Source organism: Bos javanicus, chromosome 9, assembly GCF_032452875.1.
Source record: "Bos javanicus breed banteng chromosome 9, ARS-OSU_banteng_1.0, whole genome shotgun sequence".
Classification (NCBI taxonomy): Eukaryota; Metazoa; Chordata; class Mammalia; order Artiodactyla; family Bovidae; genus Bos; species Bos javanicus.
Window position 1 is genome coordinate 83775677 of NC_083876.1, and position 14271 is coordinate 83789947.

The following is a 14271-nucleotide window of genomic DNA, read 5'->3' on the forward strand; positions in this document are numbered from 1 at the left end:
CTTCTCCAGAGGATCTCTCCAACCCAGGGATTGAACCTGGGTCTCTCGTGCCTCCTTCACTGGCAGGCAGATCCTTTACCCACCTGCACCACCTGGGAAGCTCCAGATAGGTGTGATATGGTTTACAATAATATTTGTCAAGAGCAAATGTTCAATTAAGGTGAACTTACATTATCTACAATGACTCTGAACTAGTATCCACAAATAGTCTCTTCAAAGTGCTTCATGCATTAACTAGACAAGCAATTGCTATTCTCAGGGGGGTTCTATGCTTTACCAACTGAACATTTCAAAATGTTTTCAAAAGATAAAGAGTTTAAAAACATGGCATAATATGTGTTGAAATGTGCCTTTTCTGTTGTAAAATTTTCTATTAAACCATGAAGACAGGAGAAGGCAAGGTTTATATATTCATATTTTCTCAAATGAATGGTTCAGAATATTTAACAAAATGCCAGAAAAGAGGCATTTGATAAATATTCTTTCTCCTATCATTTCCATTTCCTTTTAAAATCTCCAGGCAATTGAATAAAAATTGGAATGACTAGTTTAGACATGAAAATCATACTGAAAATAAAAAGCAGATAAATTGATTTAAAAGTGGCCTTTGGTGGATTCAAAGTAGATATTCAATTCAGTATAAGGATCAGTCATAAAGTTGATGATGGTGCTTTTCCTGGAAGACTGTGTCAACTAAATCAGTGAGGAAATAGTTAAAAGTTTATTCCTGCCCCCACACAACTGTAGGGGCTCCACAAGAGTCTGCAATGTAAAGTACCAGAAATCTTCTACAAACTGAGAAAAGATTATAATTGCATTTGGCTCTATGATCTCATGAATATTAGATTATCCTGCACAATATAGAAACAGAATGCAGTAAGGAGAATTATCCAAACTAGCTAGAATTTCATTTATATTTTGCCAAGATATTCTGCAATAACCATTGAAAATTATATGAAAGGAACATGGAATTAAAATTATAATTGTTACATAGCAGTATATAACCTATGGGAAAATAGTGAAAAATTTCATTGATACACCTAAAATATTTGTTACATTTACAATTACTTAAAATTATGCTAATAATAAGGGCAATTTGTGCTTTTGTTCTAATCATATTATATTACTGTAGACATTTAAGAAAAATGAGAGACTGAGAATTTAAATGGAAGTGCAAACAGAAAAATTGCTTACACACGCACAGCAAAGAAACTGACAAGAAAGGAACACAGTGCCAGCTATTTAATAGCTTCTTAAAGTAAAATCTATTTTTAGCAAATTTTATACATTTATCAAATGTACTGCATGTTTATGAATATTATCTTTATATCACGTTGTGCAGAAAGCAGGGCATATATTTTTAACTACACTTAAACCTGAGAGAATATAGACTGAGATGTTGTGATCTTTGAGACCACTTAAGAAGTGACACAACTAGAAATTTCTCTAAATCCTATGTCTTTATTTCTTAAAAGATCACAAATTTAGTCAATAGATAAATCTAAAATGTGAACTCAAGTCTATGAATAGGGTCTAGTCGTCATTCAATATTGACTCATGAAAAAAATTTTATTGCATTATAGTTGATTTATAATGTTGTGTTAGTTTGTGGTATACAGCAATATTCAGTGACACATGCATGTATTCTTTTTCATATGCTTTTCCATTATGTTTATTACAGGATAGTGAATATATTTCGCTGTGCTATACACTAGGACCTTGTTGTTTATCTATTTTATATACTGTAGTTTGTATCTGCTAATCTCAGACTTCTAATTTATACTTCCCCCACCCCCTTTCCCTTTTGGTAACTATAAGTTTTTTTTTTTGTTTTTGTTTTTTTTTTACTATGTCAATGAATTTGTTTCACTTGTATCGTATCTTAGATTCCACCTAGAAGTGATATGGCATTTGTCTTTCTCTTTCTGACTTACTTCATTTAGTAATAATAACCTCTAGGTGCATCCACATTGCTGCAAATGTCATTCCTTTTTTTTTTTTTTTTTTATAGCTGAGCATATATACAGCAGCATATTTTCTACTGTATGTGTATATATATATGTAAGGGCTCCCAGGTGATGCAGTGGTAAAGACTCCACCTGAAAATGCAGGAGATGCAAGAGACATGAGTTCCGTCCCTGGGTTCAGACAATCCCCTGGAGGAGGAAACGGCAACCCACTCCAGTATTCTTGCCTAAAAAATCCCATGAACAGAGGAACCTGGCAAGCTACAGTCCATGGGTTGCAAAGACAACACTGAGCATACACACATGTGATATATATTCATCTGTTGATGGACATTTTGGTTGCTTTTATGTGTTGGCTGTTATAAATAGTGCTGCTATGAACATCGGGGTGCATGTGTTTTTTTCCAGGCACACATTCTTTTTGTCTCTTTTTTTCCAGGTCACACATTCTTGATGTTGGTCCAAGTCCAACATCAATGGAGTGGGAAAATATCCTCCACTTTCCAGGGGGGAAGGAAGACATATTTTCTGAAAATAAAATCGAATTTTTCACACTTATACTATATTTCATTTTTCAGGGGGCTCTTTCTGGGTGATTTTCTATTGCTATTTTTTGCAATCATATTTTTTATTTCCAAGAAATTCTTCTTTGCTTTTTGCTCCATTTTATAACAGAATTTTTTTTTTTAAATAAAAAGATCTGCCAAGTCCAGCCGACTCCAGTCAAATCTTATGGAGCCCCAGCCAATTACAGCCTAGTGAGCAAGAAAATGAATACTTGTTTTTGTATAACACTGAGCTCTAAAGAAGTTTGTTATGCAGCATTATTGTCACAATAATAACTAATACACGATGAAAATACAAAATTCAAAAGAAACAAAAAAGACTCAGTCTAAGACTTTAAGTAGCCAAATACTGAAAGTCTCACAATGAGAAAACAAAGAAAATAAAGGCAGAGAATTTAGAAAAGAAATAATAACAAGAAAAATTTCCAGAACTGATTGACACAAATTTCCATCTCGAAAGAGCTCAATGATTACAAAAATATTCACACCGGCGCAGATATGGAATTTCAGAAAATCAAGAATAAAGAGGAGGCTAAAACTTTCCATACAAAATAAACAGTTTACATTAGAAAAAAGGTTGAGCAGAAGGGCATTGGATTTGATAAAGCAATGCTGAAAGCAAGAATTCAATGAACAAATGCCTTTGAAATTAAAATGGAGAGGGTAAAAATTCTAATCTAGAATCATAACTATACAACCATTAAATCAAATATCAGAGTAGAATAATAACATTTTCAGGCATGTAAGGACTTAAATATTTACTTTCAAAGGACCTTCTCTCAGAAGTTACTAAAAAACATGCTCCAGTTAAGATGAGGTAGACTTGGGGTCCAAGATGTCAGAGCTCCAACATATAAAAGAAATGAAGGAAGTTTCCAGAATAACAGCAAAGGAAAATTCCAGAACAATAGTTGTGCAGCCAGTCTAAAAGCTTTCAGTCTAAATTAGGGAAAGGATGAATATCCAGCATGAATATCTTCATGGAAAATCATGGAGCTAATAGTTTACCTGATATACTATTTTATGAGAGATTTTACAGGTCTTTTTGAGAGTTTAGGGGAGATGTCAGAATAAAGACAGAACATAGAGAAGAAACAATAAATTATTACTTATAAGGAAAAAAAAACAAGATCGTTTTGAAAGGACTGCATCAGAACTATGTGTTCTAAGTCACTTTAGTCGTGTTGAACTCTTTGCAACCTTATGGACTGTAGGTTCATCTGTCCATGGGATTCTCCAGGCAAGGTACTGGAGTGGGTTGCCATTTACTCCCCCAGAGGATATTATTCCCCACCCAGGGACTGAACCCACATCTCTTAGGTCCCCTGCACTGGGAGATGGGTTCTTTACCACTAGTGCCACCTGGGAAGCCCATTGGAAATATACTATATTCCATTAAGCATATTTACACACATAATATTTTTACTTCACATTTGAATTATGCATGCCACATGACTTTAGTTTGATTTCTTCAGAAGTTCACTCAAAAATAGTTTCAAGTGTAAGTAGTTTATTTGGAAAGTAAAGGAGACACTGGAATGGGAACAGGAGGTGAGAGGAAAGAAAAGCTCACCAAACAAGGGAAACCAAAAGTAACTGCAAACTGCCTTCTGTATCCCAAAAGGCTTCATATCATCAAAATAACTTTGAAATCAACGGTTTTTACCAATATTTTATAGATTTCTCTGTGTATGCAGGTAGGATTCATTTACTTTATCTCCAGTGAGTTACCCCACTATTTAAATATATCAATCATAGCACATTTTTTCCTTTTTTTTTTTTTGTTTCTACTTTTTTCCCTCTTACAGTCAAAGATGATGCATTGTACATGATCTTGTGAGCATTTGTAAATAGTTGAGTTTTGTTTTTGGCTTTGGTTTTTGTTTTTAGCATAGACATGGGATTACTAGGTGTGATGGTTTACGTTATGAGTCAACTTGCGGAGGCTACAGTACCCAGATACTGGTCACACATATCTGGATGTTGTTTTGAAGATATTTTTTAGATGAATTTAACAGTTAAATCAGTAAATTTCAAGTAAAGCAGATCACCCTCCATAATGTAGTTGAACTTCATCTAAATAGTTAAAAGCCTTAAGACTGACCTCCCCTGAGAAAGAGGGAATTCTACCAGCAGGCTGCCTCAGGTTTAAGCTGCAGCATCGTCTTTCCAGGTCTCTATCCAACCAGCCTGTCCCACACATTTTGGACTTGCCAACCTCTATAGTCATAATATAAGGCAATTTCTTAAAATTAAGGAATCTCTCTCCCTCTTTTTGGAGAAGGCAATGGCACCCCACTCCAGTACTCTTGCCTGGAAAATCCCATGGATAGAGGAGCCTGATGGGCTGCAGTCCATGGGGTCTCAAAGAGTCGGACACGACTGAGCAACTTCACTTTCACTTTTCACTTTCCTGCATTGGAGAAGGAAATGGCAACCCACTTCAGTGTTCTTGCCTGGAGAATCCCAGGGACGGGGAGCCTGGTGGGCTGCCGTCTATGGGGTCGCACAGAGTCGGACACGACTGAAGCGACTTAGCAGCAGCAGCAGCAGCACCCTCTTTTTATATTTTTAGTGTATGTGAGCTCTAATTGCTCCACATCTTTCCCAGTGATTGGTGTTTGTCAGCACTTTTTAATTTTAGTCAATCTAGAAGGTGTGAAAAGATTTCACATTGATTTATGGTTTAAATTATCATTTCCCTGATGACTAATGAGGCTAGTCATATTTGCATATGTTTGTGGGCTATTTGAATCCTCTTTTGTGAAATATCTTTTTTTTTAGTCTTTTTCTCTCATTCTTCTATTTTGTCATATGTATTTTCTTAACAATTTTTATTAATTATATGCTTCAAAACTGAGCTTTTTTAAAATTGCATAGCACATATATTTCCCTATTCTGTTAACCTTCAGTCTCCTAAAGGGAAATTTTTTAAGTTTTATGTAGTCCAACTTAGCCTATTGTCCTTTGCCATGATGGTTTTTGTGAATGCTTTAAAAATCCTAACTTATTCTGAAATCATAAAGATATTTTTCTATGTCATGTTCTATAACAGTGCTGTCTGAAATAGAACTACCATATGGGATACAGGATATCACACACAGATACCTGCATTCCCATATTCACTGCAGCATTATTCACAAGAGCCAAGACTGGAAACAGCCTAAGTGTCCATCAATGGATGAATGGACAAAGATGTGGTATACATACAGCAAACGATTCAGACCCGAGGAAGAAGGAAATCCTGTAATTTGTGATAACATGGATAAACCTTGTGGGCATTATGCTAAGGGAAATAAGTCAGACAGAGAAAGACTGCATGGTGTTACTTACATGTGGGATCTAGAAAGGCCAGACTCATAAAAACTGAATATGATGGTGATCACTGGGGCTGAGGGCGGGGGAAATGGGGAGATGTCAATTGAAGGGTACAAACTCCCAGCTAAGGTGGATAAGTTCTGGGGATCTAATATACAACGTGATGGCTGTAATTAGCAATACTGTAATTATTATTATATTTTTGAAAGTTGCTAAGAGTAAGTCAGATGTGCTCACCACAAAAAAGAAGTGGTAATTACAGGATGTGATGGAAATGTTAGTTAAGGCAATGGTGGTGATTATCATGCAGTGTATGTAAGCGTAATCAAATCAGCACAGTGTGTACCTTAAACTTACACAATGTCAATTTTATCTCAATAAAGCTGGGAAAAAATGAAAGGAATTTCAGCAATGATATAGAAGTTCTTTAGTTGTTTTAACCAATATGGTCACCACTAGACCACATATGGCTACTGAGAACTTAAAATACAGCTGTTGACCAAGGAAATACTTTAAAATTTTTAATTTAATTTAAATTTCTGCTTACGACAAGTGGCTGCCATATTGGATAGAAATTATTCAGTTGTGTTCTCAGACTATAATAGGATTAAACTAGAAATCAGTAACAGAATAGTTGGGAAATCCCAAAATATTTCTGAATTAATATACTTTAAGTAATCTATGGGTCAAAACAAGTCACTCAGTTGTGTCTGACTCTTTGAGACCCCATGGACTGTAGCAAGAATACTGGAGTGGGTTACCATGCCCTCCTCCAGGGGATCTTCCTGACCCAGGGATCAAACTCACGTCTTTTATGTCTCCTGCACTGGCAGGTGGATTCTTTACCATTAACACCCATTAAAGGGAAGCCCATTCTATAAGTCCAGAATTATGGTATTATAAATTCCTGATATTATTATAAATAACTGAATAGATGAATAAATGGGAGAAAAGACAAATCTACATGCAGAAGAATTCAAAATAGTTTATGTAGTAATTCTGCCCTCACATTTCAAACCCCTTTTGTTCAAAGGTCAACTGTACTTAGCCAGTTCAGTTCAGTTCAGTTGCTCAGTCATGTCTGACTTTTTGTGACCCCATGGACCACAGCACGCCAGGCCTCCCTGTTCATCACCAACTCCTGGAGTTTACTCAAACTCACGTCCATTGAGTCAGTGATGCCATCCAACCATCTCATCCTCTGTCATCCCCTTTTCCTCCTGCCTTCAATCTTTCCCAGCATCAGAGTCTTTTCAAATGAGTCAGCTCTTTGCATCAGGTGTCCAAAGTATTGAAGTTTCAGCTTCAACATTAGTCCTTCCAATGAACACCCAGGACTGAGCTCCTTTAGGATAGACTGGTTGGATCTCCTTGCTGTCCAAGGGACTCTCAAGAGTCTTCTTCAACACCACAGTTCAAAAACATCAATTCTTCAGTGCTCAGCTTTCTTTATAGAAGTACTTAGCTAGTACTTCTCAAAATTGTTAAGGCCATCAGAAATGTGAAAAGTCTGAGAAACTATCAGAACCAAAAAGAGCCTAAGGAGACATGTTTAATACACATAGTGTGGTATCCAGAATGAGATTCTGTAACAGAAAAAGGGCATTAAGTCAAAACAGAGGACATCCGAATAAAGTATAGACTTTGGTTAATTGTATCAATATCAGTTCATTAGTTGTAACAAACGTACAATATTAACGTAAGATATTAACAACAGGGGAAAGCAGGTATGAGGTACATAAGAACTCGCTGTACTATTTTTGAATTTTTCTGTGACTCTAATGCTATTCTAAAATAAAAAGTTTATTAGAAAACTTAATAGAGATATGTTGAAAACCTCCTCTCAAAAACTGGGTTTTCCTACGCCTCCATTTTTATTCAAAATTTTATTGACAGCCCTAGTCAGTGAAATAAAATATGAAAAACAAGACGTATGATTGAAAAGGAATAAAAAATATGTTTCTATACATAGAAAATGCAATTCTATAAAATTTTAGAATTATCAGGGTCTTTGAACCTAAATTCATTCTACACAAATCAACTTTATTTTTATAAGCCAGCTACACACAAGTTATGACCAACCTAGATAGCATATTGAAAAGCAGAGACATTATTTTGCCAACAAAGGTTCATCTGGTCAAGGCTATGGTTTTTCCTGTGGTCATGTATGGATGTGAGAGTTGGACTGTGAAGAAGGCTGAGCACCGAAGAATTGATGCTTTTGAACTGTGGTGTTGGAGAAGACTCTTGAGAGTCCCTTGGACTGCAAGGAGATCCAACCAGTCCATTCCGAAGCAGATCGGCCCTGGGATTTCTTTGGAGGGAATGATGCTGAAGCTGAAACTCCAGTACTTTAGCCACCTCATGAGAAGAGTTGACTCATTGGAAAAGACTCTGATGCTGGGAGAGATTGGGGGCAGGAGGAGAAGGGGATGACAGAGGATGAGATGGCTGGATGGCATCACTGACTCGATGGACGTGAGTCTGAGTGAACTCCGGGAGTTGGTGATGGACAGGGAGGCCTGGCGTGCTGCGATGCATGGGGTCGCAAAGAGTCGGACACGACTGAGCGACTGAACTGAACTGAACACACAATTCAAGACCTCTGCATATGACTGAAAGATATTAAGGCCTACATAAATGATAGATATACCATGTAAATATTTTTGAAGACTGAGTTTTTAGTTCTCCTCACATTGATTTAGGGACTCAATATAATTCCAATGCAAGTCCCAGCAGGCATGTTTGTGAACAATGAGATGCTGATTCTAAGCTGTATATGGAAATGCAAAGGAACAAGCAGGGCTATAACAAAAAACCTGAAGAAGAATCACAGTATAACTAAGGCAGGTGAGGGCTTCCATGGTGGCTCAGCAGTAAAGAATTCACCTGCAGTGCAGGAGACCTGGCTTCGATCCCTGGGTCTGGAAGATCCCCTGGAGAAGGAAACAGCAACCCACTCCATTATTCTTGCCTGGAGGATTCCATGGACAGAGGAGCCTGGTGGGCTGTAGTCCATGGGGTCCCAGAAGAGGTGGACATGATTTAGCGACTAAGCAACAACGACTAAGGCAAGTAATTGGTGTAAGCACAGGCGTAGACTAATGGAAGAGACGAGAGTGCAGAAACAAGCCCAGTGTTACATGACCATTGGAATTAAGACTAGGGCGGCACTGCGGAGGAATGAGAAAAGGATGGTCTTTTCAGTAAACAGCCCTGGGTCCATCGGTTATCCCCATGGTAGACAAATGCAACTTGGCACCTACTTTCATATTTCCTTTAGAGTAGGCCAGCTAATTAGTGTAGTTTTTGTTGTTCATCCAATGATTACTTGCTAAATGGCATTTTCCTATTTTATTCATAAAATGTATAACTATGTGAATTATTTTACTTATTTGCTTTTTAATTATCTGTCTTGTTTCCAGTATTGCATAAAGTCCTTGAGAAAAAGAATTTTCTCTGTTCTGCTCAAACCAGTGTACTTGGAATATCTAGAACATTGCTTGGCACCATCAGAAGCTTTTTAATAAATAAGTGAATTCATTAACCTGCCAAGGAAATGTGGAATGAAGATAGCAGGTAATACCTTGATCTGGCCCTTGAATGTTGAGACAGAGTTTACTTGGGAGAGCCTGCGTGCTAAGTTGCTTGAGGCATGTCTGACTCTTCACAACCCTATGGACTGTAACTCACCAGGCTCCTTTGTCTATGGAGATTCTCCAGGCAAGAATACTGGAGTGGGCTGCCATGCCCTCGTCCAGGGGATCTTCCGGACATAGGGATTAAACCTACATCTCATGTCTCCTGCATTGGCAGGCAGGTTCTTTACCACTAGCGCCACTTCGATAAACCTTTGGAAGAGCCTGGGGTGGGGTAAAGGTTTGGAATGTATTCCAGATGGGGAGTGTAGTACATACCAAATGTGAGTAAATGTGAGAGGGTATTACAGGGTGACTTTCTAAAGAGGCCATCCCTCTAGGCAGTAAATGGAAATGTTTGTTTAAAACAGAGTTTTATTTATTCAGTCACAAGACTCAGAACCTCTTTGGAGATGGGCCGTGTGTAATCTGTTTTAACAAACCCTGTTCACTTAAGATTGAGAACCACCAGATCCAAGCCATTATTCTTCCTTTAGCTGGGACCACTTCAAATTTTAAATCATTTACATGGGCTTTTTTTTTTTTTTTTAGCACCACAATTCTATTTTTAATGCCAGTGGAAACATAGGAAGGTGAAAGAAAAAAGAAACTCATAAAAATCTATGGCAATCTGTAAGTATGAAACAATATACTGTACTAAGGCAATAAGGGAGAATTTCTCTTTCCTCAAGCTGAAAGGGCTTTGAAAATTGAAATTTTGAAAGGGCTCTCAGTTGAGTGAACATAAAAGCCGCAAGCCAGCTGGCCATAAAACATCTTGAGAGACATAGCCATGATTTTTCAGTAGCTATTCTATTAAAGATTTTATTCCACCTTGACTTAGAAGTCAATTTTAAACCGCCTCCACTTTCGGAAAACATTTTTCAGTGATTGTCAGAGGATAGGCCGAGTGGCAGGCAGGCTTTAGTTTACTTAAGGAAACTACCAGAAGATTTCAGCCCCAGGTGTTTCTAAATATTATGGGGTGGGGGGAAGGACAACCCTCGACTTTACAAACACAGCAGGCAAGGTAAGGCCTTCTATCTTTCTTCTTTTAAATAAAAACCCTCAATACTGTTTTTCAATCAATTCCTAGCATCTATCTCAGTCTCTACCACGGAAACACTTAAAATTAAGACATTCATGGTTTGTTGGGGAATTAAAATAAGATCGTTTTCGTGGCCATGTGTCTTTTCCCTCAGAGTCATCGAAACAAAAGCGTTTTCAGTCCTTTGTCAAGTTCAGAGTCATCCGTCCACTCTTTTTCACTTCTAAAGTGGACCACTGGCGATTAATCAAAGGCAAGGATCTCCACGTGCTAAACTCCCTCGGGGCAGAGCCAGGGAAGGAGATCGACTCCCAGACCCGCGCCTTCCAGGCTGGGGTCCCTCCTGGACGACCCCTTCTCGCCCCTCCGCAAGTTCTAAGGGCTTTCACCACCTGGCTGGGTGGTCTGACCTTGACTCGCCTGGTCCCCCTCGCCGTCGGCGCTCAGCTACCCTCCGCGGCCACCAGGGGGCGGCCGAGCTCGGCGCCGCCGCGAGGAGGGGGGGACTGCGGGGAAAGGAAGTGCCGCGAGTTCTGGCCCGGCCCGCGCGAAGCGCAGGCGGCGGCGAGCTGCGGCCTCTCGCCGGGGCCTCCCCCGCCAGGCCAGTCCCCCCCGCGGCCTTTCCCCGCCCCGCGCGGGCTGCCAGCGGCGGCGTGTTCCGGGTCCTGTGACCCGTCAGGCGGTGCGGCAGCGCGGCGGGAAGGGCGACCGGTCTCGGAGAAGTTTCGACGGCCGGCGGGGCTCCCGGGGCGCCGCAAGGAGGGCGCGGCCGGGCGGGGCCCCGGAGCTCGTCGAGAGCGGCCGGCCGGCGGTGCGGGGTCGGGGGCGCTCATGGCGGGCGGCGGAGCTGGGGACCCGGGCCGGGGGGCGGCCGCCGCCGCGGCGCCGCCGGAGACCAGTGAGCACCTCTTCAAGGTGCTGGTCATCGGCGAACTCGGCGTGGGCAAGACCAGCATCATCAAGCGCTACGTCCACCAGCTCTTCTCCCAGCACTACCGGGCCACCATCGGGGTGGACTTCGCCCTCAAGGTCCTCAACTGGGACAGCAGGACGCTGGTGCGCCTGCAGCTATGGGACATCGCGGGTAAGAGGATGGCGGGAGCCGGGACGTGCGGTGACCCCGAGACGGGCGGACGGCGGCCTCCGGGCAGGGGGCGCCCGCGGGGTTTCCCCGCCGTCGGAAGCCTGGCGGGGGCGAGGGCGGCGCTCGGCTGCCCTCGGTCTCCTTGCTTCTTTCTCTGTCCTCTGCCGGAACTTGCCTGCCCGAGTAAGTTTGAAAGTAAGGGACTAAACCACCTGGAAAGATGGAAGGGGATGCTGGACTCCAGGGGGAATCAGCACAGTGGAACAGGCGTTGGTAGTCGAAGAATTTAAAAGCAGAACAAGATAAATAAATGCGTAGAGAAAATAACCCTGGTTAGACGCCTCAGCTCGGGCTTTGAAAAGCTCTGGTGTTTTTAAGAGATAGGAGGCCCTCTTCTTTGGAGCTCTCACCTGACCAGAGGTGAGAAAGCCACGGAGGCTTTTCCCGAGTTTTAATTCTGAATCTTGACGAGGAAGAGGGAGGGGAAGGGGCTGGCTCCTCTCATTCGCTTCAACATTTTACAGATAAGAACAGAGGTTCAGAGTGGTTCAACGACTTACCCAGAGTTACACTCCTAGTTAGGGACACCCCCAAGACTAGAAACCAGGGTTTCTTTTCAGAAGGGTTTTCATCATCCACCCTGAGTCTGAGACCCTTCCTTGGGAGTGAAACCCCATTCTTTGTAGCCATCCTCGCATTCCTAGGGCAGGCCACTCAGGCAAAGATTTGGGAAAACTTCTCTTGAAACCTTATGCTCCTCTTCTCCCCCTGAACCAACACCTAGCCCCACTCCTGCCTCTCCACACCCAATATATAATATTATTTCCTGGCATTTGCTTTCCATTGTCATTTTGGAGCAGTTTGAGGAGGGTACAGATTCTCCTTACTCTACTGTATGAAAACTTGAACTCTGGCTGGTGTGGTGGGTTGGATGTGTGCATTTAATAAGCCATTAACTTTGGGAAAGTTGAAATATGGAAGTGGTACCAGGAATTACCTTGTTCAGTCATTGTGAGTGTTAAGCTCAGTCTGCCTTCGAGATGGGGGCATGTTCAGGGTTAAAGAGACCATCCTTCATCCTCCACTTGTATGACTGAAGCCTGTAAAAGGTGTGGTCACCCAACTGGACCCAGGTCTGTCTGCTGGGTACTGCTCTTTTCATCAACAGCTTATTACATATGAGATGATATTGAAGAAATATCACATATATACTTATTTATTTAAGACTAGGCTTCTCTACCTCTGATAGGAAAATAAAGTGATGTATGTCACCTCTAAGAAAGGGGGAATAGTCAGCCTTTGGGCTCAGCTTGTTTTTTTTTTTTTTTTTTGGTTACAGCAAACCAAATGTTCGTTTGAAAAGTTTTGAAAAGTCGTCTTTTGAAGCCAGAGGCTTCCTTTCGAAACACTTCCTGCTTTTTCACAGAGCACTTATGAGTAAGAGTATTTCTCCTTGACAAAGTCATGGATTCTAAAGGTTGCCTTACCATGTGATAATCATTCTACCAAAATATTCAGTGTAGCTGTGAATTTCCATGAATATGATTTTAAATCTCTGCCTAGGAGAATAGTTGAGTTTGCTTTATTCTTCATGTAAAATAGTGTGGTGTTTAGCAATTAAATTGTGATTGGGTCCTTCTGCGGGTAAATAAAAGATTTTTTTTATGGCACAGTTGTGTTTTTTTAAGCTTCAAGGAAAAATGTTTATATTTGGAGACTTGGGAAAGCAGAAGCATGAGTTAGAGTTTTCTTCCTCTTTTTCATCCTGCTTAACCAGACCTATTTTACTAGGAGGGGAACGTATTCAGTCTCTACCAGACTCTGGTACATATTGGCCTAGGTGGAATTTTCTTGCAGTTTTGCTTAAATCCAAAGCTTGACCCTTTCCAGGAAGGAGAGCAAACCTTTCAGAATCTCCAAAAGGGATTCTATCCAGCAAGTACACACCAGCAATGAACAAGATTAGAGGTAAACTTATGAGATGATTGGAAATTATAAGGTTCATCTTTTAAATAAGGTTTTCAGTATATAAGGAAACTAAGAGCAAAAAATAATGTGGCTTTAACTTAAGGTTTAGGGAGCTCTATCATTAACTCTGTCATTAACAAACCAAAGTTTGGTTTGAATATTTGAACTACTAGTGAATCCTGGCTCATACCATTTGAATTAAGTAGTCATGATGTAATGGAGGCAAAGTGAAGGTCACTCCAAATAGTTCCCCATGGCTAAACATATTTGCTTTGTGTAGCAACAAAGTTGAATCATATTTAATTCTCAAGGGGGGGAGGTATTCCTTGATTGCAAAATAGTAGGTGGAGCTGGCCACTCGACATGACTAACTTAAGGTGTGCTGTATTACTGGTTAGACTTTTGTTGCTGCTCTAGAAGTGGGAAAGGTGTAAAGAAATTGTGTCAGGTCGCTGTACTTGAAAGCTCCAGCAAGCATAACAGGCAGGAATTACCCAAATGTTTTCTGTAAATGTAGCCAAGCATTTTAAGCTAAACTCTTCAAATTGAGAACCATAGTGACTCATGGATACAGGCCTTATAAATCCTTATTAAATCAAATGAATGCAGCTTTAAAGTACAGATGCAATTTTACACAATTTTGTGTTAGGCAATTCCTTTCTTTTACTTCATATCTGCTTTG

The 14271-nt window shown here is 40.5% G+C and overlaps 1 protein-coding gene across 1 annotated transcript in view; it reads left to right on the forward strand.

Moving 5' to 3' along the window:
• The first annotated feature begins 11109 nt into the window (after window positions 1-11109).
• Window positions 11110-14271, forward strand: part of RAB32 (RAB32, member RAS oncogene family) — a 29282-nt gene continuing 26120 nt past the window's right edge. Inside the window, exon 1 of the mRNA XM_061428238.1 lies at window positions 11110-11621. Within this exon, the coding sequence (XP_061284222.1) occupies window positions 11369-11621 (253 nt within the window). The 5' untranslated portion in view covers window positions 11110-11368. The remainder of the gene's footprint in view (window positions 11622-14271) is intronic.